General features: G+C 53.6%; 1 protein-coding gene across 1 annotated transcript; it reads left to right on the top strand.

Annotated features, from left to right (window-relative positions):
• Nucleotides 1-7,351: 7,351 nt before the first annotated feature.
• LOC113988731 (tumor necrosis factor receptor superfamily member 13C-like) lies at nucleotides 7,352-13,242 on the top strand. The gene is made up of 4 exons (XM_039391409.1): nucleotides 7,352-7,419; nucleotides 10,416-10,633; nucleotides 11,131-11,292; nucleotides 12,929-13,242. Exons 1-4 carry the CDS (start codon nucleotides 7,352-7,354, stop codon nucleotides 13,240-13,242), a joined length of 762 nt encoding a protein of 253 aa, XP_039247343.1.
• The last annotated feature ends 12,949 nt before the right edge of the window (nucleotides 13,243-26,191 follow it).

Genomic DNA, 26,191 nt, shown 5'->3' with positions numbered 1-26,191 from the left:
TGATTTATGTGCAAGAGAAAGCAATAGCTGGCACAGCCCAGAGCTGGGAGCCAGAAACACTGGGTTCGTTTCACCTCTGTGGCTGACTTCTAGCATGACCCTGGGCACGCGTTGTGTCAAAAATTCACTGTGCCTCACTTGCTCTGCCTCTATAGCAGGAGCTGTCTCCACCGAGGGGGTGTAATGAGGGCAAATTGACATTGCTTTGGGGTCGAAAATCTGGAACTGAGTGGAAACATTCAGAAGTAACCATTTTTTCTTATTCAGCAGAGTTTGACTTTTACCTAAGTTCTGTGGGGGAGAGTTTGGTGGGACCTGCCTGCTGGGCACCTCCTGAGATTGGCCGTGTTTTGTGCTGCTTACATGCCTGACTCTGCTGCAGGGAGGCTGCCTGAAACTGAGCTGTGATCCTTCTCAGAAGGCACTGCGGCATGGTTGGGTTTTGTTGTGAACTGGAACGAAACCACCCTCTGAAATGGTGAAATTCCCTGCACAATTCAATTATCCTTGAATTGGCCAGTGGGAGAAATTAAATTCTCTGGATCTCTTCCTCATTGTTAAATATTAATACAGCACAGCGATGCCAGGCAGGATGGCATCCCCTCGGGTCAGCTCTGTGCAGGAGGGGCTGTCTTGGCTGTGAAGAACCGGTGAGCGAGAGAGGTCGGGCACGGGGGACTTCGGAGTGATGTGACTTGCTCAGACTCCTTGGCAGCTGAGTAGTGTGGGCTCCTGGCCCATGCTGGGCCACATTTCCTTTGCCACAGGCTCCTTGTGTGAGAGCTGACACGTGCCACGATGCTGACATCCCTCATCCCCTCGAGCTTACCATGTGGTGGGGCATTTTGAGAGGAGCCAGGAAAGGCACCGTGCCCATCCTCCCCCTCCCCCCCCTCCCCCCCCCCGCCGCCTCCTTTGCCGAGGGAAGTCAGCGGTGTGTGAAAGAGAGCCCATGTTTTACATACGTGCAGGCTGCCTCCTCGCCGCGGCCCAGGTGCAGCTGTGGGCAGGGTGCAAGAGCCCCCGTGGGCTCTCTGCGTCACGGGAAGGAGCGCCGAGGTGGGGCAAGGACAAAAACAATGAGAGAGAACACCTCCCCTTGGGAAACTCGGCCCTGGTGCGCAGGGGCTGCTCTATCCTCTGGATCCCACCACTCTCTTGACACTACAACAAGCTGTGCCAGGGCCAGCTGAAGCACCTGTGCTCAGGCACACTGGAAAAACCTAAAAATCCCAGCTACCATTAAACATGCTAAGGAGGCTTTCCCTGTTTTCTGGGGAGTATTTTCCTTTTCTGTCTTACTGTGGAAGTTCTCTGGCCCAGCTCTGTGTTCACCCTGCAGTGACAGGGTGATGGTGCCATGCTGCAACTGGGCCTGCCTTGCTCCTGCCCTGTGCTGGAGTTGTTGAAACACCTTGTGTGTTTGTTGAGGGTTGGCAGTCCTTGAGGCACTATTGTTGTCTGCACTGGTCAGCTCAAAGCTCTCTTGAACCTCTGTGCTGGCCATTCTCCTAGGTTTGACAGCAGCATTGGCATTGCCCACATTCAATTTTTGGGCCCCACTGCTGTTCTTTTTCTTGCTCTTCCAGAGATCACAGACGTGAAGCCAGGGCTGCATTTGGCTCAGCTCAGTATGTAACAATCTGTGGCTCGTGCAGCAGTGGAGCATCTCTCTTCAATGCAACGCACCAGCATCAACTAATTAATCCTCATTCCTCCATGGGACTGAGGGGTGACTCAGTGCCTCATGCTGTTATCCTGAGCAGCAGAGGATCAAAGGCGTTGGAGCTGGGGAAGCCCTGGGATAGCACAATGTCACTCTGTGCCTGCACACCAGGTATCTGTAAAGGCTCAGTCTTGCCCACTTATCTCCAGGGCTTCTTTTTAGCCATGGAGGGGACTGAAAGCTCTACAACCTTAGAGACAGGGCTGGAGCTGCCTTTGCCTCACTCTTCAGGGAATGTTTTTACTACTTGATGTTCCCTTTTTACCTTTTTCTTCATTACAACCCAACTTGGCCATCCTGAGCCATTCTTCCTTCTGACCTATAGGTCCTTCATGCCTCCCTGGCATCCCCCATGTATGTGTCTGGGTGAGAGGCAGAGCAGGGAGGCTTAGGCACTCTCACAATAGAGCTGCGGTGGTGCTGCAGATCCCTCTTGGGCTTTGTGACCCTCGGCAAGCTGCATGCCAGGCTGTTCCAGCATGGCACGGTGGCCCTGAAGAAGTACAAACAAACCCACCGCCTGGCCCTGGCACCCATACTACTGCTGCATGAGTTGCTCCCTGGGAAGGGGAGTTACTTGCACGCAGATGTTGCATAATACAGATGTAGTTCAAACACAAGTTTGCAGGCTGGGAAGTGTTTGCCTGGCCCATGGGGAAGAGAAAAACCCTCCAGGATGAGGACTGCTGCACTGCATCCTCTGCTCTCTGTTAGGAAGGAGATGAAACACGAAGCGTGTGCTTTCTTCAAAACCTGGGTCTTCCCTCTTACCCAGGTTGCACGTGGAGCATCACCTGTGTGAGTCCCTTCTGAGTGTGCATGAGCTGTGCTTTGGCTGAGCTCAGCCACTGAATGGGACTAATACGTAGTGATGGTGTCCTATAAATTATATAGTCGGAATGTTCACCATCTGCTCTGCACTGAAAGCTGAGTGTGATTGAGACCTTCCCCACTTCCCAGAGCTTGACTCTCTTGCCAAGCTTGAAGTATGTGTGTGTATCTACTGTAAGTGGTTCTGATTGAATCAGGTAAAGACAGAATTTTTTAAGCAGGCTGCAATGTTCCCTGCACCCGAACTGAGAGCTAAAGCAGAAGCCACCATTCTATTATGAGGCGATGAGTAAAAGTGAGTCTGATTTCATGTTAATTAGGTTCTTAAGGGACTGAGTCTTGATTGCAGTGGTCATATCAAAGATTTAAAATAGTAATGCAAAAAGCAAAGGAAACCCCACAGTGATTCATATAAGAAGAGGAAATAAAGACAGTCATGGAGGAAGAAGGAGTTTGAGGGGGCTTGAATTGCTCTGCTGCCCAAAAGCAGGAGGGGATTTGAATCAGATTATCCTCATTAGATGTCTCTTTAAAGCATCATCAAGCCAGATGAATGGTCTGGGGGAGAGCTTGCAGGCATGGTGGCTGTGATTATCACTAGGGATTTACAGTCCTAGTTATCTAGCTTAGAGACAAGATTATTAGGGGGTATAAAGCTGTTCCTGCCCTCAGCCTCTAATGTACATTTTTAGGTTGGATGATGGGAGATGCTATGTTGCTGTATGGTCCCTCAGAAGCCTGCCGGCATCCCCTGGTGGTCCAGCCCTCTGCAGTGCTGTGGGTGCAGCATGGAAGGGGAAGGAAAGTATGAGCCAGGGAGCTGTGCTGGCCAGATGTTCCAAGGGGATGGACGGCCAGCTTCCCTGTGGGCTGTGGCAGAGGGCAAGACCTCCCCTGTAGGTGCTTACACTGAGATAGGAAATGGGGAAGAGGATCTTGGAAGAGGGATTATGTCCATCTGCCTTAGCAGAACCATTCGCTTCCCACAGCATCTCCCTTTCTGTGACAGTCTGTGCCAGTGCAACACATCCTTCCACCCAAAGGCTCAGAAGTCAGTGTGGCTGTTACAGAAGGAGTGCCTGCAAGCTATGGGGAGGGCTGTCCCTTTGAAAGGGAATCAGTGGACTTTGCCCACAGATTTCTTGGAGTCTGTCTGCAGGGATGATGAATACAGGGCTGCTGGCAGTCACTCTCCACCTCCTCAGTCCTGCAGCTGTAGCAGCTCCTCATCCTCCCCTTTATGTCCCTCCCAACCCCATATGTTGCACCCCTGTTGCTTCTCTGGGCTTTGGCAGGATGGCCAAGATGTCACACCCAGATGCCAGCCAGAAGAGGAGGGGCAGGGGCCAAATACACCTGTCAGTTCTCTCCTAGCATTGCATTCTTAATGTGCTCATGGAAATTCATTATTCTGCACTCAAGCCTGTGCGAATAAAATCACAGGCTTTTTTACACCAGGCTGGTACCTAAAGATCCATGGAAAGCTGGAGAATGTTGTGGAGGTACTGGGACAAGCATGGTGATGCCACTGCAGCCTAATCAAACACATTTGAGTGCTTTGGCTGGCAAGGGAGGAGAGGAGCGGCTGTCAGCCCGAGCCCTGCAGCCAGCAGCATGGCATTGAAGAGGTTGCTGCTGCAGGCACCTGACCGGCTGTGGGGCCTGCTTTGGCTCAAAGGAAATGTGCTTCCTTGCTTCTCATCCTGGATTGGGGCTTCACTCATGTGTAAATATGTGCCGCTCCTTCCTCCTGCAGCACTGCAGTCCCTCTCAATGCTGTGGGACTGAAACTAGCTGGAGTTTGGCATCTGAGGGACCAAGCAGCCTACAGTCAAAATACCACTGCTTGCTCCCTATGGTCAGCTGCTCATGGGGAATTGTCCAGTGGTCACAAATGGAGTAGTTGGAGCTTCTCAGTGGTGGAGGTGAGGGAGGCTGGTCTTGAACCTACTGCCTCTTCCTGTGCCCAGGGTGGCAGGAGGCTGCAGGGCAGCCCCAGGGACTCACAGGGACCTGTTTGTAGAGCAGGGGTTGGTACTGGAAACCACACAGTCTCTTGTACCCTTACTCCTGCTTAAGTTGTTGCAATCTACAGGTGCCACCGGAGTTTTGGGGGAGGAGGTGTACTCTATTTCCCATTTGAGCCATGCTTTTAGTTATCCAGGCATGCTGCTGGTTTTGAGCATCTCCATTAGGAAGGCTCCTGTGTCAGTGCTCAGTAGCATGGCTGTGGAGAGCGGTGCTGGGGCTGGGCTGCCCTCTATGGGGTGTTATTTCTGTATGGGGAAGGGGGGTGGTTGTACAACAGTCAGTAGATTAAGTTGCAACAGATCATTACAATGAGGAAAAATGTCATTTATTCTGCGTTGGAATTTCATGCAAGACTCTCTGTATTTTCTCAGGTTACCTTCTTGTTCAAATGTATTCACCAAACTATTCCCGTGTGTGAGCTGGAACTGCAGCTCTCCTGCAAGCAAGTCATTACAATGAAGCACTGTGCAAAGTGTAATCAGGGCTGGTTAGTTTAGTTTTGACCTCCAGGCTGACCGAAGCAATGTCCTGTCCTTTGCTGCTGGAGCAAGCTGCAAAGTGTGAGGGCTCCTCACCTTCAGCAGGCTTTGATTTTTAGCTCTGAAGTCATCTGCTGGAGATTCATGCCTTTAGAGTGCAGTGGTGGGGCTCCCCACTGTCAGTGCTGGGGAGATTTCTGCCCCAGTGTAGGGATGCCTGATCTGGCTGAACCCACCTGTTCAGAGGTTTGAACTCTGGCAGTACATCGCCCTCAGCCACTGACTGGTTTCTGTTTCGGTACTGGAGGTGCTGCCTGGCCCTGCCACAGCACGTGAACACTCCCTATGACCAGCCACAGGCAAAACTGGGGGAGCACTTGGCCTCCCCCCAATCACCCAAGGGGATCAGGGCAAGATCCCACCTCTCCTCAGGATGAAGATGGGAGTAGCATCCCTGCTGCAGGCAGAGCAGGAAGGGGTCTGTGTACTGTTTGCTCACAGGGATATCCAGGCAGAAGAGCCAGGCTCAGCTAACAGCGTGTTGCTCATGACATGGACGGGCTTGCTAGAGCTGGGGTGGTGTCAGGGACCCAAGCCTTGCTAAGAGTCCCACCACCCTCTGCAGAACAGCAAGAGCAGCCAACACATTGCCTGGAAACACTCCTCACTCCTCCCTACCACCCCTGGAAGGGGAGATCAAGGGCTCAACTCCCCCAGGGTTGGATCAAGGAAGTGAAGTTTCCCCCATGTCCTCTGCGTTGCTGTGTCCCCTTGGGCTCTGTGGAGTAGGAAGGGGTAGTGGACAGAGGGAGTTTGAGCTCAGGCAGTGTTGACCCACCACTCTGTAACCCCAGAAGGTTCTTCAACAGGCAGCTCACTGAGAAGCCTAATTTGAGTGTTCAAGGACAAGGTCCAAGAACACCTGGCCATTTTTCCTTAGCCTCATGGACAAGCACAGTTCCAGGGACATGTAAACAAGGAGGAGGGAGACAAATGACATTCAGCAGAGTGAGGCACTTCCCCACACCAAACTCCCCATGCTGGGGGTTGAGCAATGTCACAAAACCCCTTGATAAAAAGCGGAGCACCTACAGAAGGGTCTGGGTGTTAGGGTGACTATGAATGTCTTGAAACCTTTGCTTTCCCACATTCTTCCTAAAATCTTCTTGGATTTCCCAGCCACTTTCCCAACTGGCTTTGAGAAGGCAGAGTAAAGTGGGGTTGGGCCATGCTGGGGCATCCCAGTGGATCCAGAGGAGGAGATTTATGCTGGAACTCTAAGAAACCTGCTCCTAAGACCATAGTGGGACTTTTTTTAGAAAGGGATGTTTCCCACCAGCCAGCACAGGGGTGTTGGGAAGAGGTGTGTGGATGAGATGCCAAATGGACTCTGGAGGTTGGCTCCAGCCAAAGCATTCTTGTGGCACCATCTGGATGTGGGGCAGATGTCAGGCTGTGCTGAGATGTTCCCGAGGCATTGGGTGCATCCTGTCAGAGGTTTGTCCTGGGGTAAGTGGGTCTGCTCAGTAAACACCTCACAGCTTTTCTGATAGACAAGCCCTTGGGTTTCCGGTGTGCACGAGCACAAGGTGAACTTTCGGTGGATATTTTCTGCTACGAACGGTTTTGCAAGTGCGTGCGTGAGTCACTTCGCCCGCCCCTGACACCAGAGGACAGTACTTGCTTCTGGCTACTCTGTCCCACAACACAACTCCTAAACCCCCAAACAAAAAAACCCAACCCCACATGATATAACCCCCACAACCAAAAAACACACGATAACAAACAAATTGAAACCACGCACAACCAACAAAAACGGTCAGTCACTCATGTACGCACGAGCACTCTCAGGACACTGCCATCCTTCCACACTCCTGGATCACCAGTACTGCCATGCCCACTTCAGGGATCCCAGCAGCCAAAGCCAGCCCTCCTTGTGTGGGATGGGAGCAAACAGCACTGGAAATCGAGCTCTCCAAGTCTGCTATTAAGACATAATTCTTAAATCGCTTGTTTGATATCTTTTCTGGTTTATTTGTTTAATAAAAGCACTTAGTTAGCTGGAGACCCAGGCTCCTGGGGCTTTCATTTCTCTGCAGAGAAGATAAGAGGAGCACATTTCCTTATCCAGTGAGTCATTTTTTCTGCTCTTTAATTATGCATTTGTGCGACTATCAAGCATATTCAGCTCTGAGATGCAAACAGTTCAAACTAGTCACCAAGCTTCAACTTTTGCTATTCCAGAGATGATCAACCACAGTTACAAAGAGCAGGAGAGGCAAAGATGGGGGAGGCAAAGAGTGGAGTGGCCGATGCCCAGAGCCTGGGCCGTGCTTGTGAGCAGGCACACACGTGAGTGCTGCTGGGATAGTCAGCACTGATTTTCTCCATGAGTAAGTGTTATCATGTGGCCCCGGAGGAGGTGGACAGGCTGCCAAGAGGGCACAGAAGACCTGTAGAGCATGATAAAGAGGGCTGAGAAAATGGGGGGAACAGGGAAAGGTCAATAGCAGCAATGAGGCTGCAACATCCTTTCACATAGCAGGACCTGGGAGCACTTTATTCACGGGAGGACATGACGGCTGCCATTCATGGGCTCCCCACCATGCCTTTGCAGCTTCAAGTTTTCATTCCATGTACTGAAATGGGAGCCAAATGAACTTTATTGTAAACTTCACCCTCCACATCAAAAGTAATGTGTAGGTTACTTGATTTGGGCTTTCCCTGGTGAGCGTATTTGGGGGGGTGACAGAGTTAATCTGTAAGCGTGGTACAGCAGATGTTGGGAACCATTTCCCACCCTGCAATTTAAGCCAAGCAGGGAGGAGAAAGGGGAGGAAGAGAGGCAGGGTGACAGTCCAACGATGGGAATAGGGGCTGGGGGTCACTGAGAGATGATTGACATGGGGGAAGCACAGTGGGGGCATTTGATGGGGGAGGGCAGGAGAGGAATGATGGAGGAGCATACCCCTTCAGGAAAAGGAGACTAGCAGGTGGAAACACCCCAGAGCAAGAGAAACAGCAAAGCCTTTGGAGCAGGGAGGTGGTTTTGGGGCAGGTATCCTGACAGAGCAGCACTGGATGTTTTGTGAGGATCTTCCGCCTCCACGCATGGCTCCAGCCCCACCAGCCCACAAGGCAAGGTGTTTTCTCAACCCCAGTCCCTACCCTTACACTCCTGCAAGCTGCCTTCTGGGGACAGTTTGGATTCTGGGTGCCTTCTCCTTGCCAGGGCTCTCCACTGTGAAGTTTAGATGTGGACTGGAGCAAGCCTTGGCTTTTCTTTTTCTCCCTGCTGTTGGTTGTGGCACTGCATCACAGGTTTCCATCCCCTGGAGCTGCCCTGGGTCCAGCGCCCTGCTGCTGAACACATGTCCCTCTGACTCCCATGTCTGTACCCTAGCCTTGCTCCTTGCTTGGGATGCACAACAGGCAGAGAGACAGCTGAAGTGGTATATGAAGAGATGTCCTACTATTTGACCCAGTCCCCCTGGCAAGTATGAGCAGGGGTGAATGCAGCCTGTTCAGGGCTTCAAGCATCAAGGCAGAGGGTGCCAAGCTGACATTCGTGGCTTCAGAGCCGGGAGCCATGCTGAGAGAGGAAAGTGCTTGATGTGTCCCCACTTGCTTGGGGAGTTGTATTTTGACTAAGATGGAGCAGAAATAACTGAGCCACAGGCACAAGGATGATGGCTGGGCTCTCACAGCTCCTCTGTGGAGCTTGCAGCACCCTGGGCTTGGCAGAGCCACCCCTGCTGGCATGGCACAGGGGTGATGGAGCAAGTCTCTGGGCACACCGGCTGGAAGTGAAATCATGGCAAACAGGGAACTGGCGGGGAGCTACCAGATTTTGGTTGGGACTTTGGCTTGCCTGGAGCCCCACCACACTCAGTGGGGAGGGCTGAGACTGTGCTGGGGCCATTTCGGCACTGCTCTGGTGCAAGCCACCCTCTGGGGATGCTGCTGTCAGGGAGGGAGATGTGCTGTGGTGCAGCTCCTGCTGTGCAGGGCATGGGATACTGAAGAACTGCACTTGAGCTGAGATCTACTGTAGGAAGCTGGTGACTGCATCCCATCTGGGGCTTCAGGATGTGGGATGTGGAGGCTGTGGGCTCAGCTTGCCCAGCAGTCACTGGAGAGGGGAAGGCATATCCAGGGACCAAGCTTTCTGGCCTGTCTCAGAGGACCTCAGTTGCCCAGTGGGGACATCTGGTACTCTGTCAGCTTGAGCCAGAGCACCCTTTGGATTTTCTCCTCCTCCCAGCCTTGGTCCTGGACAGTGAGTGGCAGAGGCATCACTAGAAAGAGCCCAAAGGCTGTAGCTGCTGGAAGAATGTGACTCCAGCAATAAAACCCTATCAGGAATCTCTTGGCTAGGACAGAACACTTCCTTCAGCTGAGACCCAGCCAGCAACTGTGGCTGGCCCCTTTCTTTCCTACAGAGTGAAGAAAAAGAGGATGTGACTTTTGTTTGGTAGCAATGGAGGAGAGCCACCCACAGCACTGAAATCCACAGATCTCAAGCATCGGGGTTTGATGTGTGGGTACTGGCAGCAGGACATTTTCCTGCTCCTGATTAGGAACATCTAAGACCATTAAGGGTGTTTTTAGTCCCTTCCAATGGTTTGGGGACCAGACTTGTTTGGCGTGACCTGCTTTGCCCATGGCCTGGGCAGTTACTGAGCAGAGCCAGATCTGAGCCCTGGAGAGTGAGACATGGTGCTGAGAAGCCATGGGTCTTGGTCTGTGATGGAGAGGATGGGGAGAGCAAGGTGGTGGAGAGCACAATCATTAGTGGGGGTGGAGAACACACAGCGGTTGGCCTGTCCACACAGCAGTCCCTGACAGGCCATGTCCTGGGGGCAGTGGGAGCTTTTAAAAGGGGAGATGTTAGTGCCCCTGCACTCTTTTCTTCTCTGGTCCTTTTATGCATTTTCCATTCAAGCCAGTCTGTGGCCCTGGGATGGGGTCTTGTAAAGATCCAGGCACAGGAAAGCCTCCTGTAGACACTGGAGGAAGCTGAGGGTGCTTTTCACTGACATCAAGGGAGGGTGCAGGCTGGGGATTGTGCCTGGGGGTGACATACAGGTGGGCAGGGGAAGAGTAAGGATCAAGAAGGTCAGGCAGGGGCACCATATCACCAGGTACAAGGTGCTGCGTGGCTGAGGCACATGAGGGGCTGTGAGGATTTCGGAAGCATATTTTGGAGGAGAGGGGTAGTTTGAGGGCACGTTGCACAGGCAGGCAGGGGTAGGGCTTGAGCGCTTGCTCTCCTCCTCCCTGTGAAGATCCGCCCCAGGCCAAGTACAGCGATTGTGAGCCCCAAGGGAGACGACGCATCTTGACAGACTGTATCTCCCTCTGCCACGGGGCCCGGGGCGCTGCGATTTCACACTCGGGCGGCCCTGTCACTGCCGCGCCACTCAGGAGCTGGGCTCTCACTCCCACTCGGCCATGTCCTCGTCAGGAAAAGCTGCCATTGCCTCCTCCTGCCTCTCCTTCGAGTGCTTCGACACCCTGACCAAGTCATGCATCAAGTGCTCCGAGTTGTACAAGGACAACACAAGTAAGGGGACAAGGGCAGCTGGGGTTCTATCTTCCCAGGGATGGGTGGTGGTGGGTGAAGGAGGCTGGGGACACCCCAAGGGTGGGCAGATGGAGGGCACCTTCTCCTGAGGATGGCTATGGAGGCGGCAATGGAGGATGGAGCACTGCCTTCACCTGGAGGAGAAGGAGAGAGGAAGAAGGCAACCAGTTCCAGGGAAAGGGACATAGTGAAGGGAGAAGCTAGATGATCCAGCCTGGTGTGGGGGTCACAGCCTTCCTGATCACAGGCAGGAAGACAGGATGCCCTCATCTTCTACCCTCCAGGAATGGCAGGGCGTGGGATAAGGGTCCCGTCAAGCAGGGACACATTTTGTTGCAGGTGGGTAGCAGTGAAGTGCCACTGTCCTTCCGTGCCACTGCAGCCCCAGGGTTGACCAGCCAGGTGGGAAACACTGCTGCCCTCCTTCCCACCCCCAGCTCTCCCACTCCTGACACTGCTGGCATCTCACCCCACAGCAGAGCCTACCCTGGCACCCACCCTGACCAACACTTTCCTGATCTTCGGGGTCCCAGTGGCAGTGGTGTTCATCCTGATTCTGGCTGCTCTCTGTGGCTTCCTGGCCTGTAAGGTGGGAAAGTGGAGGAGGAAGAGGAAAGCGGCAGACGAAGAGGCCAAAGGTAGGGGACCTTTTCTTCTCCCTCTCACAGTACCCTGAGGACCCGGGAGCATTTGGGATCACTTGCTGCCAGCTTCCCTGAGGCACATCCCTGTCGAGGCTTGCTCTTCCGCCTCGACATCAGCTTCACAGGCATCCCAGGACGTTTTGGGGCAGCTGAGTCACCACCTGAGGCACGGTGTTCTGTTCCCTGAGAAACTATGCATGTGCCTGACTGCCAGGGCAACACTGCTGAGCCATCCCTCCCTTTGCCAGGTCTCCCTGGTGCCTTCACTTGCTTAGAGCATCTGCTGGCACCATCTCTTCTCCACAGGGGACATGTACAGAGCACTGGTGAGGAGCTCTGTGAGCTCTCTGATGAGAGCTCTCTCCCCCAGTAGCCAGAGGGCCATGGATGGAGCGGGGCTTGTGGAGGCAGTGGTGGACATCTGGTGACAGCTCCAGGAGCAGCCTCTCCCTGTGGCGCTGCAATGGGTGTCCTGTGTTGACTGCCCAGCTTGTTTTTCCTGCTTGGGATGCCCAGTGTCCTCCAACATGTACCTCAAAGACACTAATGGGGTGTCAGAGCCAGCTCCATTGACAGGACACTGCAGCACTGCACAGGGTCATCCAGTGCATCAAAAATAGGGATCGGGGGCCAGGGATGAGGCTGAGCATTTCCTGGCAGAGGTACTCACAGAATAGTAAATCCACAGTGCCCCACGATGGCCCGTTTTGTTGGGGTGGCTGTTTCCTCCCTTGAGGGTCTCTGCACTGGTGCCGACTCAGCCCTGGGCACTCTTCTCAGAAAGGATCTTTCCTGGCTTCACTCCTCCCCATTCCCGGGCAGGGGGTATGGCTACCTGGAACCGTCATGAAGTATGGCTCCCTGGGACCCCCGATCTCCGGGGTGCCTCTGGGAGATGCTGGCACCCGCCACTGCCCCAACATCCGGATTGGTGTCCATGGGGGACAGCAGGGCCAGGGGCAGCTGGTCCTTGTACCCTGGCTTGCCTGCACACTTCTGGCAGTGCTGGCTGGTGACTCAGACCAGGGGGACATTACCCGGGGCTTTTCTGCCATGCGACAGCCCATGACGCACATGCCTAGGAAAGATACCGAGAACAAAAGAGGAGGGAGAAATCCAGTGGCAAGAGAGATCTGGCTATGATGGAGAGTGTTGGAGGCACTGCTTGGATAGTCCCCTGCTGCATGCCCTGGTCCTCGCCCCCTTTGCCCCCCAAGGCTGCACCACAGCAAGCCCACTGCTGCTGCACTGGATGTGTGGAAAGTGTCAGGAGGCTTGGGGCTGGAGGCACACGCCTGCATTCAAAGTGTGTAAACAAGTCTATTTTTAAGCAGGAGGCAGTCAGGGAGGGCGAGCCGCCATGGGCTGGGCTGCTCTGCTGCTGGCAGGGTTTAATGAGAGGGTTTGAAGTGGAAGTGCAAGTTTCTGCCCTTCCCTGTTGTCTTTTAGGGGGGAAAAAGCCCATCAGTTGTAAGCAATATCAACCCTGCAGCAGGAGAGGTGGGGTGGGGACCTTGCAGGCTCCTCCTGTTCCAGCCCCATCTTCCCCCCAGGGACAGGATCCTCTCCCTGGGACCTGCCTGACCCCACTTTGTGAGCCCAGTAACCCCCTTTTCTTGTCCCCTCCCAGCAAACGTGGACACTGCCAGCCCCCTGCCCAGCCAAGATCCTGCCATGCCAGAGGGAGATGGTGCCCTGGACCCAGAACTATGCTTGCACCTTGATGGGGGCCTGAAGATGCTGGGGCCACCCGAGAAAGCTAGGGCAAAGAAGAGGCCATGCTGCCAGGGCAATGCTGATGGTGACATCATTCTGCTCTCCACTGTGTACCCCCGGCATGAGGAATGCAACCACAGCTTCCCACTACCTGCCACTGAGCTGGGGGCCACAGCCCTGGTCACCACCAAAACCACCCAGAACTGCGCCAGAGAGGAGCGAGTCTGAGAGAGGGGAAATGGGGCTGGAGTGTTCCGGCTGTTCCCCATGGAGACCCACAGCCTGTTCCTGGGACGAGCGAAACCTTCTGTGGGCATGAGCTCTCTGAGGTCCAGGTTTTGCCCTGAGCAAGATCAGCCTTGTAAGATGACTGTCCTTTTCCACTTTCCCATTTGTGCTGAGTCCCAAGTTACACCTGTAAGCGCTGGAAGAAGCCAAAGTGGACCTCACCGAATTGCAGTGAACTACTGACAGCTGCCATGGCTCAACTGTTAGGAGAAGGCAGAGGAGACACAACCAGTGAGGATGGAGCATGGCAGGGACTGCTGTGCCATTTGCAAGGCTGCCATTGTGCCAGGATAGGTCTGCTGTTGGATGGGCAACTTATGAGAACGTGGAGCTGGAATAGCAGAAACATCAGGAGAAAAGGAAGATGGAGACAGAAGCAGGAAGTTACATTAGGACCAAATGCCACACCACAGTAGCTCCATTTTTGCTGCTAACCTCAATAAAAGTAGACTCGGGGCCATAAGGAGCAAGGCACATCCAGCATCTACTCCATTCATAGTCCTGCCACCCCGTCTTCTGCACTGTGTGATACCCAGGTCTCTTCTCCCTCTGGGCACTCTCACACGGGGACAGGCATCTACTGGCACTCCTAGGAACCCCCCCAACAGCTGGGTACCCCAGAGATGGGAAAAAAGTCCGTCTTCCCAAGCAGTGAAGAGGGGAAAAACATTCTGTCCTTGCTCTGACCTACAGTCCCTGAAGTTAGGGAGGACCAGGGGCAGGCAACAGAGACAGCTAGTCTAGAGGAGCTCCATGAACTTGTCATTACAGCTCCAGACAACCGTCACTTCAGCTCACTGTTGCTGTAGAAATACTGTGTGTCACTTGGGATGGATGTTTCTGCGCTGCAGAAAACCAGTCAGGGTGTGATGTGAGCGTAGGCAGGATGAATTAATTTATGCGAGTGTCCTCAAGGCTTTGCCTGTGTGCCAGATCTGGCCAGTGTTGCTGGTCCCAGGCATTTCTCTGTAAATGGTTTTCTTCACCCGCCTGCAAGTGGCTTTACTGCGCAGGAAGGGCTCTGTTTCAGGAACGAAACAGTGTGGGGTTGCTGTTTCTGAGTAATTACAACAGCTGATCCCCTTGGCTGAACAGAGACAGGCCAATGGGTTGGGTGAGAAGTGCTGATGACCCTGGAGGAGGTGATTAGGCAATTAAAAGTGCCTTGGCAGTGTTACTTGCATGAAGTGCCATCTCAGCGACAGCTTGGGCCTGTTGTTCCTTAGGTGAGGTGGCTTCCTCGTCCAGGAGTTTTGGACACTGAGGCAGAGGCAGCCAAGCAAGGTGTGAGGGCACTGCCACCAAGCACCAATGGGCCACCGAGTGCCATAGTTCCCAGTAGGGTCACCTGGTGGCACTGTGTAGAGGAGGTGTCCCTCTGATGATGGGAAGGTGACTCCCTGCCCACGCCTGAGTTCTATTCAGGGGTTGCAGGACAGATGGTGCTGTTGGCGGGTGACTCTCCCTCTTCTCCCCTGTCCATGGCACCAGAACCAGACTTGTGGCACCAGTCACATAATAGTGCCATAGTGCCTTGGCCATAAGTGCCAAGGCCGAAATTCCTCACCACAACTCCTCTCCCAGAGCTAAACATACTAGCAGAGATGAGCCTTCATCCGGCTGAGGCTCCACATGACCCAGGATTAAATGGGTCCTGTCTCGGCCTTGGGGCTGAGAATGGTGGAGGAGGTATTCCATGTGCCCAGTGGCTGTCTCCTGGGGCTCCAGGAATCTGTGGCTCACTGACAGGAGCTGTGGAGACCCCAGGTCTGGGCTCCTGGTTATCCACAATAGCCATGCTGCCCATTGCAGAAGAGGCATGAGTCAGACATCTCCTTATCTTCAGGCTCTGCACCCAACCCTGTGAAGTAAATTCAAGCAACCTTTGTGCATCTGGAGTGGGGAAATGAGCCCAAGACAGGTTGGAGGATGTTTTGGCACTGGAATAAGGACTACTCGTGGGAGGCAGAGCAACATGTTTCATGGGAGATGGGGGTGAGAGGGAAATGGAGCAGAACTATCAGGACCACCCTCCACTTTCCACACAGTGACAGCTGCAGCCCAGCCCTGCGGATATGCTGCCCACCCCAGAAAATGCAGTGATTTGAAAAAGAAACACCCATACAAATCCTATTGAAAAAGCCCCTCTTTTTATTCAGGTAAGGACTTCTGCTCTCATTTCTGCTGGAACTTATGCCAGGCATCTCCCCGTATAGGAAGTCACTGGCATTTGCAGTTTGCAGAGTAGCAATTTAATCCACATTGGATTTCTCAGCCAGTGAGTGCCCCTTGGCATGTGCAGTGTCTTTCCCACAGCCTGCCTGCCCAAATACCAGCTGTGGTGATCTGGTAGTGGTGGTGTGGCTCCCTTCCTGCCCAGTCTGACCGGGCCAGACTTGCAACCTTCTCTGTGCACCTCTCTATCCTTATGTACAGGGCAAGGGTCTGTTTGCTTTGGCTGCATGGAGAGCTGAGGGAATAGAGATGAAAAATATGGTTGTAAAAATTAAAGAATAAAGTGAACCCATTGTCAATGCATAATCAGAGGTCTGTATGAGGTCCCCATTCCCCTGGCTTTAGGGGTCTCTGACATGGTGGTCCTTGGGGTACAACAGGGCTTTGAGTTGGAGAGGCTTCCCCCTGCACTGGCATCACCAGCTTGTTCCCTGTGCACAGCCATCTGCATGGCCAGGAACCAGACAAGCCTGGCCACCTGCATCTCCCCATGGCCACACCAGGAGCTGGCTGATAGAACAAGGAGTGGGGAAAGTCTTTTTTTTTTTTTTTTTTTTTTTTTTTTTTTTTTTTTTTTGGAGAGGGGAGGTGTTACCTTTCTTTCTTTGACTTTCCACAGCAGTTTCTCACTTCCCCCTGTGAGGCAGGAACTGTGCTTCCTCCCCAGCCCGGCACCCGCTCTACTGCCTGCACAACTGCCTAGAAAGGCTGGTGAAGCCAGGCTTTACCTGGCCACAGGGGCATGGGGTTTCACAGAGAGACAGAGGAAAGTCTGAAGAAATCCCTGGGCAGGAGGAAGGAGTCGAGGCTAAAACCCTCCTCACTGCAAAATCACCTGAGCTATCTCCCTAGACATTTCAACTCCACTAACCTCACTATGGCAGAGGTCACAAGCATATTTGAGTTCCTGCAGGTCCCAACAATGATGCTGGTGGTAAAGGAAAGAAGCTTTGGTGTCCCTAGGGATGGGGGTTTGTTTTCATCCCTGGTCCTAGGGGCAGGATCCAGCTGACCAACAGTGCATGGTGGCATGGAGAGGGGAGGCATTTGGCTAAGGGTCTTCTTCTGCAGCCACCAGTCCTGTCTGCCAAACCCTCCTCAAGCCTACAGGCTCCCCAGTCTCCAAAGTGCTCATCTTTTCTCCACCTCATCACCTAGTCCTTCTTCCCTCACTTTCTCCTCTCCACTCCCATTACTGTTTCACCAACGAGTTTAGCCTCCCGATTGTAGGCCCAGCTACTCCAGCTTAAAGCACCTCACACAGAGCTCCGCAGACTCAACTTGCCCCTCCATGGGGTTTCTGTGGGTGGTGGACCTTGACAGCAGGCAGGGCAGGCAGGATAAGGTGGTCACCATTTCATCCCACACACGAAGTAATATACCCTGATGACCAATGTCCAACAGGGACCATCTGTCTCTGGCTGCAGCCTCCGATCCCCCAGCTTGCTGCGAGAAGACTGGGGCTATGTGGCCACCCCATCACCCACTTGAAGGACATCCTATCCCGCAGGAACCTTTCCCATCACTCACTTCCAAGTGCCAGTCATGGCATAGGGACATATGGGTGCCCCTGCAATCCTCGGGGGACACCTATGGGAGGCTGTGGGTGAAGAAGAGAGGTCAGCAGGCCCAGGCCGCCTGCCACGAGGTGGCACTGACACCACACACCGGCCTGCACGGCTGCAGTGCCACAGGGGATCTGCGTGGGAGGGCGAACGCCCAAATGCAGCAAGGGGAAGCGGGGAGAGCCAAGCAGGCTAGTGACCAGCCCCACATTGGCCAGAAAGAAGGGCGACAGCTGGGTCTGACTATCCAACCACGGTCACCATGGCCTCTGGGCTGCCCAGGAGAAATGGTCAATGGTGACTGGACACCTGTGGGCAGAGCAGGCATGGAGTGGTAGAGCAACCAGAGGCACAGAGAGCTGCTGCTCCTTTCCCAAACAGCACTGAGCACCTTTACCATCGCCCTGTTCCCTTGAGCAGCCCATTCCCAGGGTGTCAGGCCTCCCTGGGCATTCTATGGGACATGAACCTGCCAGCCAGCATCCCATTTCCCCATGCCCTCTCTGTCAGTCTGTACCAAAAAAGAAACTACTGTGCCACCCAGCAAGCTCCCCAGCTGGAAATAGCCCAGGGCTGGGGAAAAGGGGACGTCCAGCTCCCTGCACGATGCTGTCGGGGGACCACAGTCTTCCTGATGCTGCTCATCAGCATCCCTCCCTAATTGCTACCCACTGCCTAATGACAGTAATTAAGGAGACCGAAGCTGCCTGGGGACTGGAAGAGCTGACGGAGTTGGGGGAGACAGATGGTGTTCGCACTTAAGGAAAGATTAAAACAAAAAAAAGAGAAAAAATACCCCTCAGCTTCTATCAGCCTCTCTTTCCTTTGCTTAATGTCAGGATCGCTTTGGTCCACAGGCATGCCAGGGAGATGCTGAAATGTGGCATTGGTCACTTTCAAACACAACATCTGCTCCCCCCCATGTCCTGTATTTTAGGGTGCCAAGGGAGCTGTGGGAAGGGGCACAGTGCCTGCCTGGGTGCCTGTCACAGAGGGGGTTTCCTCACTGCCTTTGTGGGCTGATGCTCTCCCCTGGGGCCTCCCCCACTGCTCCCCGCTTTGCTGGCCGTGCTCAGCGAGAAGTTTCCCAGGGGTGTAAGGAGAGGGGACAGCCCAAAACCACCTGAAGGGCTGTGGTGAGCAGGCAGCAGCTCTCCTGGCAGAAATGGCTGGCCTAGGGACAGCCCCACACTCTCCCCGTCACTGTGGAGCAAAGCCACTACACTGACTGTTCCAGGGAGTACTCAAAACTGGACCTTGGGGACTAAAGTGGTTGGACAGGGACTGCAATGTGCTCAGCTTCACTTTGTTGGAGAAACCCCACCTGCAGAAAAACCCCTCCAAACCCTTTTCCAAAACCCCTTCCCCATACCCTGGGGTGATGCCACTTGCCTCCAGAGCTACCTGCTAGGCTACGAGTGCACCGGGCTTGGGGAGGACATGGGGGGGGGGTGAGGGAAGCCCCTTTCCTGCCCCAGCAGCTGCCCTAAATGCTCTCAGGGTGCCCAGACCATTGTCACCCATCGCACTGTGGGGAAGCAGGGATAGGGACGTGCTGGGTGAGGAGGATGCTCAGCCTTATGTAGGAGGATGCTCAGCCCTGTGCTATGGCATCAGCCTGGCCCTGCTCAGGGGATGCTCCAAGAAAAGGACCCAAGGCAGGCATAGAGTAAACCTGCATGTCCCTAGACTTTGGGGAATAATTTCCCCCTCTCCCACAACAAGTTGGGTCATTTTAAGCCCACTCTTCTTCCTGGTTACAGGAGGCAAGGCGAGTAGAGCCTTGCCAAGTGACACAAACCTCATCTGACACCTGAAATGATCAGTGGCGACAGGCAGATTGTGCAGGGAGAGCCTCTGTGCTCCTTTTGAAGCTCCACAGTGACAGGGAGTGACCCCCCGCTACTCCTGGAGACACCTCCAAGAGATGCAGGGCTCTCCTCCTCTGGAAAGTTGGCATTCCCAAAGGGCTGTGGAAGTGGACACGGGATGTGGAAGACCCTAAAAGTAAGGGTCCACTCTTGGACCCCCCTCAAAAGGGATCAGCGAGGTGGGTGGTACCAAAGCTAGAGCACATGGCACAGCCCCCGTGCTCCAAGCCCACATTGTGTCCTCCCCTCTCTCTTCTCTCCTGCTTTATGTCATTTCCCCTATTCTCCCCCTTTTTCTGAGCGTGGGGCTGTGCTGAGAGCCCAGGGTGCAGCCAGAGGGGTGCAGAGGGAGGGGGTCACCAGTAGTGGGGTGTTATCAGGATGAAATCCCACCTCCTTCATCTACTGTCTCCAGTGTCGGCTGGCCACAGTGCACTGGTGCTGCCAGGAGCTATTCTGAGCCTGGACAAACGGGCAAACGTGGGGGTTTGGGTGACAGCCACAGGAGGCATGTTGGGAGGAGGGCTGCAGGCAGGGGACAGCAGGTGGGATTTTTCAGGAGATTCCCCCATCTTCCCCCCACACTCTGCTGTCCTGTAAGGTTTCAGTGATGCAGATGTCTTTCTCATTTCCTTCCCTATGGGGGTTGCAGTCTGACTGGGTCCCACTACTCAGATGTTGCTTCCTGATTTGAGAAGTGCCGGCATTTTGTGGAGTGGCAAAACTCCAGGATGAAGGCACCTGCAGCCAAAAAACTGTGGCCAAGACTGAGCTCAGGATGTCAGTTTAAATAGAGGGTTATGGCGGGGATGACACACAAAAGATCATCTTCCTCCTCTGCCAAAAGTAATTGCCATCCTTAATCTGTGGCAATAATAATATTTTTGGTAAGGCTGTCAATTCTTTGTGAAGTTAGGGTAATTTTAAAGATAGTGCTTTAAATGCAGCACTGTCCTTCCCTGAAGGAGATCAGGGGTAAAGGGTGGACGCAAGAGGGACGGCTGCAGCTAGTCACCCTTGTTGGCCCCTTGTGGCCACCATCACCCTCCCTTGACAGCGATCCTGGCTTATTTGCAGTGTGAGATGATAAAAGCACTTCCTGCTCCAAATAAGAGAGACCATCATTTTGACACTGGACAATCGCATTGTGGAGGGTCAGAAAGGGCTGGAGCAGTGGGTTGGGATGAGGGGGAAGGACTCATTAATCCCCTCCCAAGCATCCCTCAGAGCCACAACCCCAGCCCGCTGCTTTCCCCAGGCCTACCCCTCTTAATACCTTCCTGAAAAATTCCCTCTTGTCTCTGTTCTTCCCCCTCCACCACTAATATTAAAATTAAATCTATAAATGCTGCTGGGGTGACACATTTCTCAGTGTATTCCCAGTTGTGGTCTCTCTGGGTTTCTGGTTTGCTATTCAGCTCCTCAATTATTTATCCCTGCAAGGGAACAGGCGAACAAACTCGGCGAAGCAAACTTCATGCCCTGTAGTGACACCGTGAGTTATTAAAAAATATAATAAAAATTCCCCAGTGAGTCATTTAAGATGCATTTAAGCATCTCTAACCACAGAGACAATAGTCATGACTAACTGCTTACAGCCAGCATTGGCCAGGGAGGTCCAGTGGCAGGAAAGAATCCGGATCCCCTCACAGCATTTCCCAACAGGGGTGTTTGAGGGGAATCGTGCCGGTGGACGGTTAGCTCTAAATGTCCTCATTAACAGTTTAGGGTGGCTGGGGGGTAATTGTAAGCTCACTGTAAGCTGCATATGTTCTGGGGTGGCGGAATGAGGTGATGCAGGGGATGTGGGAGTTATAGAAACTGTGGTGGGATGCACAGGATAAAAGGATGCAGAAGGATTTGGGGGATGCATAGGGATGCAGAGGCATGTGGGGGATATAGTGGGAAGTGCAGGATATAGTAGGAGGTGTGGGATGCAGAGCATGCAGGGGAATGCAGTAGATGCAGGGATGAAGGAGATGGAGGGGATTGGGAGGATGCAGGGGGTGTAGAGGGATGTCCATGTGCATGGGCACATTGTGCCAGAGGGCTGCTGAGAGCCCTTCACAGGGATTTGGAGGGTAGCAGGGTGTGTGCCAGGCCAGTTCCTCAGGAGCCCTGCTGAACGGTTCCCAGCACTCCCCTGCCCACCTGAGCCCCATTCCAACTCTGATGTCAAATGGCCACGGGAGCAGCACTGAAAGGGCCCCCTAAACACCACCTGCTTGTGATACTGCAACCAACTGAGCACTGACCCCATACTCAGAAGAGACCCCCTTGGCCCCAGGGGTCATTTTATGTGGGAAACCCCCTCCACCTGCTGCCTCTCACATCATGGCCAGTCCCCTCTGCTCCTTCAGCCACAGGGACCTCATGGGGCATGTCCAGTTTTCCTGCTCCTGGCCCAGAGTGGCAGTGGCAATTCAGGAGATGGTTAAAGGCTGTGCAGGGAGTGTGCACAGGCCAGCGTGGATGGGCTCCAGCAGAGAGAAACTGGGGGGGAAGGGGGGGGAACTGCTGACCTGGGAGGTGTTAAGAAGAGCTTCTCTTTAGCTCATCCCTTGCTTTCAGCCCAAACCCAGAGCCATCCACAGATAAAATGCTTGTGCCCAAATTGTGACGTACTTTGAACTCAGGTTTATGCTCACTGTCATAGGGGAAGTGTTGAAGCCTATCTTGCTTGAAGGGATCCTCTGGTCCATCCTCCTCTCCCCACTGAGGGCACCTACCAAGCCCAAGCAACAGGAGGGGTCCACGAGGACCCCTGCTGTCCCCCCTCTGCCCTGGAGCCGACATCCAGCAAATGCTCACTTGGGCAGCGCTTAACCCCTCGCTCCCCTGCCCCCGAAGACAGGCACAGCCGACAAGCTGCTCTCCTTGCATGCCGCTGGCACACCGGGCTCTACTTCAGCTTGAACGCTGGGAAAAGCAAAGGGCATAATTTTAGGAGAAGCGTGTGAAATGTGTTCTGGCAGATCAGCCGAAGAGCTCTCCAGCGCAAGGAAAGCATTAACATTTGCAAAAGGTCCTTGCAACAAAGCAAAAAATTCCCAGCAGGCAAATCCAGATGTGGGGATGTACAAGCCCTGGGATGCACACAGGAATGGGAGAGGCCCACTAGTTTGGGAATGGTTCAGGAGTGTCCTGGGAAAGAAACATCCTGGGCAGGAGTGTTACATTGCTGGGATGAAATGGTGAAGGTAATCAGAGTGGAACGGACTGCTTGCTCCTGGCTGGGATTGATAGCATGCAGAGGTGCAAGGGGATGGGTTTAGACTTGGCTGGGACAGGATCTCCCCTGGGTCTGAGCTCCTTTTCTCCATATGCCCCTCTCCCCCACATGATGGATTTGCAGAGAAAGGAGGGAAAAAAACCCTGAAGCCTTGCAGCCTGTGATTCATCCTTACTATATTTGCACATATTATTAGAAAGATGAAAATATAGCCAGAGCTGGAATTACAGATTTAGTAAGCAGGACTGCCTATTTCAGCATATACTGCTTCTTCCAATAACTCTGATTCTCCAGGAGACCAATTTACACCCTCACTAGCACTAAGGCATTGCCCTGCACAATCTACTTATATATCTGGGTAGATATATCAAGGAAGCAAGTCCTTCAGGGACAGTAATGTTTGGGTTCTTGGTGCTGCCCACTCAGCATGCTGTGCAACCAGCTGGTGCCTGTAAACCTCTGCCTGAGTCTCCTGCTAATGCTCACCCAGATTTTAGAGATACATCATGAAAGCCATAGGCAAGAGAGTCTTGCTTGCCCTCTGCTTTGTAAGCCTTCTCCATTCCTGGCAGGGAGCTTGGGATGATGGAAGAGGGGGAGACCTGGAGCTTGCCAGATCCTTGCTGTAACTCACCCCAAGGCCCAGGCTTTTTACGAACAAATTATTAACAAACTCCATAAGGTCTGAGTGCGTCTCCTTGAACCCACAGGTCTCGGTAACCATGCCTGGCCTCGCACCAGCCCTTTCCCCATGCCCAGTCAGCGGGCTTTGCACCCACTAGGGAGGGAAAGCGGCTGATGTCTCCCCATGACACCTCTCTGTGCTACCCTCTGTGAGGAGAACTGCTGCCCTCAGTGAGCCTGGGAACAGCACCCTCCTGCACAGGTTCTTCTTCCCTCCTGAACTGCTAGATGCAGTCAAGCAGATGGGGTATCTGCTGCAGCCTGGATGCTTGGTTTAAGACCTTTTGGTTTGCTAAGAAACCAGGTTCATTCAGTATTTTTCTGCCTGCAAAAGATGTTTTCCAAGGTTTAATAAAGCAGCACCCAGCTGCGTGATCTGAAGAAGAGCAAATAAACTGCCAGGTACCAGGTGTGGTTGCTGGTCTCTAGTATCTTGCTTGCAAAGCAGCAATGTGCTGAGCCTACTCCAAGTGCAAAAGCTCTCAAGTATGCCAATGTGGAGGGGCCAGGAAGACAGAACCAGACTCGTGCTACCAACTCAAAAAATCCTGTGTGTTTTCCCATGAGATAGCAATGCGGTGCCTGGAGCAGCTCAGGCCAGGGAAGTGAGGAGGACCCCAGGATCTGTCCTCTCCAGCAGTAGTGGGACATATCCCCACAGGGATTGACCCCAAGGGGGTGAGCAATGCAGAGACACAGACATTTCAGCAGCAGTGTGGTGACATGTGGCTGAGGTCTCCAGGGAAAACATCCTTGTGTGATGGTTTCCTCCTTTTGCTGGAAGTAAGGGAGAGCCACTGCTTTGCGTTTTTTTTTTTCTGATTGCTCTGGCCCCAAGGAAGGAAAGGGAGGTTACAAGGGAGCTGACTTTTGGGAGGGTGCATGACAGGAGGCTCTTAACAGAGGAGACCCCATTGTAATTGTGTTTGCTGTGAGAGACACTGGGGGACTCCACTTTTAGAATTGCAAAACACTGAGTGACCCCAACCACTCACCAGAGAGGTGATGGCACCCCTATTTCTGTCCTTGGCTTCATAGTGAACATGTGGGAGGTATTTTTATCCTCCTGACAGCTCCCTTAGTCACCGGTGCTTGCTTTAAATGGGTCAAGAGGGAATAAAGATGCAGCAGCCCTTGCTCCCTCACTGCCTGTCTTGGAGCACATGTACCAGCAGCACTGACTCTCTCTCCTCTTGCACTCCATCCTGGACAAATGCTGTTGGAGACCCAGGAGGGAACTTCCTGGCTCAGGCAGTGTCGTCTGCAATTAATTCCTCATTAAAGCCTGGTGGGGAGGCAGCCCCACTGCAGAGTTGCTGTATGTCAGGACCACAAGGGCTCTCTCCTGGGACAGCGGGGAGGAAGGTGACTTCCCTGATGGTGGCAGAGGCAGTGTGTTGTAGTGGATGGATGCTCAGCGGAAAGAGGCAGAAGGAAAACTGCATTCATCTCACATGCCCTGGACACATGGGTACAGGGTGGCAGGGTTGGCTCTGGGACATTGGGGGTCCCTTTGAGCCACTTTGGAAACGAGATGAGATACACTAGGAGAGCCGATGAGATTTGCATCTGCTGCCAGCGAGGTCATGCAGCAGATGTAATACACTACATCATTTGACATCAGTGACCCCAAAATGGCAGTGATCTTCCTGGGACACGGTGCCACTCACTGCTTTTACTCCCACTGTCAGTGCCACACACACCTGTGCACCTTGTGATCATGGTGCCAGCACCATGTTTCATAGACTCACATTTGGTAACCACCCTGAGAACTGCAGGAAACCTTGGAGGGTTTGGAAACAGGGCTCTGCCTGAGCATCTCCCCCTGCCCTGGCTCCAGCCCCACTGCCCTGGTGCAGCCTGGCTGACTCTGTGAGCAGCGATCCTTCTTCCAGCAGCAATGCTAGATGGTCACCAGGCCAGGACATTTTACAGGGTTTGTTTATGAAGGGTGACAACACAGCTCCGCATCTGCTTGTGCCTAGCATTTCAAGGGTGCGATTTCCACTGCGGGTGCCTTTATGGCCGACACCCAGTTTGGAGGGGACAACGCTCGCCTCCAAGGTGACCTCAAGAGACAAGCAGGGGGCGAGCGCAGCACCCAGGGGAGATTTGGGCTTAATCCTTGTGACATCTTATACCCAGAGAGAGAGAAAAACAGCAGGAGACAAGTTGGGTGTGGGGGGAGGGGGCAGAGGGGGCAATGGCTGACAGAACCAGGCAGTTGCCTCTATCACATTTAAGGGAGTTCGTTTGCCTCCTGTCTCCTCAGATCTGTCCTCCTGCTGCTCTTGCATGGAGCCACGCGGCTTGGCTGCCCTGGGGAAGAGGCGAAGGGAGGGGGACCAGCTCATCGGGAGATGTCCCAGAGAGGACCTGCGGCTTCAGGCACACTGTGCAGACGGGAATGCACACGCTGGTGTGAACCAGATGGAGAGTGGGGGGCTGGAAGCCTGGCCAGGACCCCCACCATATGCAGGGGGAGAGGGATGGGTGTCACAGCCCAGCTCTTCCACTCCTGTGGGAAAGCATCTTTGCTGCAGGAGGAGACTGCAAATCCTCCTAGGATACCAGCAGCTCTCCCAGGGGGTCCTGGCACAGTGCTACCCTCAGCACCTCGGGGCAGGATCCAGGCCTGCGGAAAGCCAAAAACTGGCACAAAGATGGTGAGAGTAAAACAAAAAGAAGGAAAAAAGTAAAGTTTTGGGACTTTTCTTATTTCATCTCCAGCTCCTGAGCCTCCAGGCTACACCCGTTTTACCTTTTCAAGTATTTTCTCTGTGAGCAGGATGACTAGAAATCCATGTCTTGCTGATGAAGGCAGAGCTCCATGGGCACTTGTGTGGCTGGGGAACCAGCCAGGGCTTTCAGAGTTCCAGCCCCTTCGATTTCTAAAGCTACCAAGCCTGCCTTGCATGGTCAGAGGGGGAAGTGGCATGAGAGTGGCAGTGAGGGCAGCATGGCTTACCATCCCCTGAGGTAAAGCTGGTGCAACAGGGAAATGTCTCTGGCGATGATGTGGAAGACAGCAGAAGGGCCACTCAGGTGTTGCTAATTTTTAAGACCGAGCTTTTTTGTCTTTGCAATTCAGCTGCTCAGCAAGGCATGACATTTCCCTGCCGCCACTGTCCCAGCCACCCCTTCGCCCGCTGCTCCTGCTGCCTGATGAGGGCAGGCTGGTGGTGGCCACTGTCATCATGCAGCCAGCAAGCTCCTGTTCAGTGCTGAAGGACAATCTGGAAATGCGACCTAAACATCTAAATGTGAGATCAATACTAAAACGTCCCATGCCCCTTCAAAGA

Source organism: Pipra filicauda, unplaced genomic scaffold, assembly GCF_003945595.2.
Source record: "Pipra filicauda isolate LSUMZ 115617 unplaced genomic scaffold, ASM394559v2 scaffold95_size2449627_pilon, whole genome shotgun sequence".
Classification (NCBI taxonomy): Eukaryota; Metazoa; Chordata; class Aves; order Passeriformes; family Pipridae; genus Pipra; species Pipra filicauda.
Note: the sequence above shows the minus strand (reverse complement) of the source record. Positions and strands in the feature narration are given on the sequence as shown.

Coding starts and splice junctions, on each gene's coding strand:
- LOC113988731 (XM_039391409.1), top strand. CDS start 7,352: ATGGGGGAGGCAAAGAGTGGAGTGGCCGATGCCCAGAGCCTGGGCCGT. Junction 7,420..10,415: donor GCTTGTGAGCAGGCACACAC/GTGAGTGCTGCT, acceptor GCATCTTGACAG/ACTGTATCTCCCTCTGCCAC. Junction 11,293..12,928: donor GGCAGACGAAGAGGCCAAAG/GTAGGGGACCTT, acceptor GTCCCCTCCCAG/CAAACGTGGACACTGCCAGC.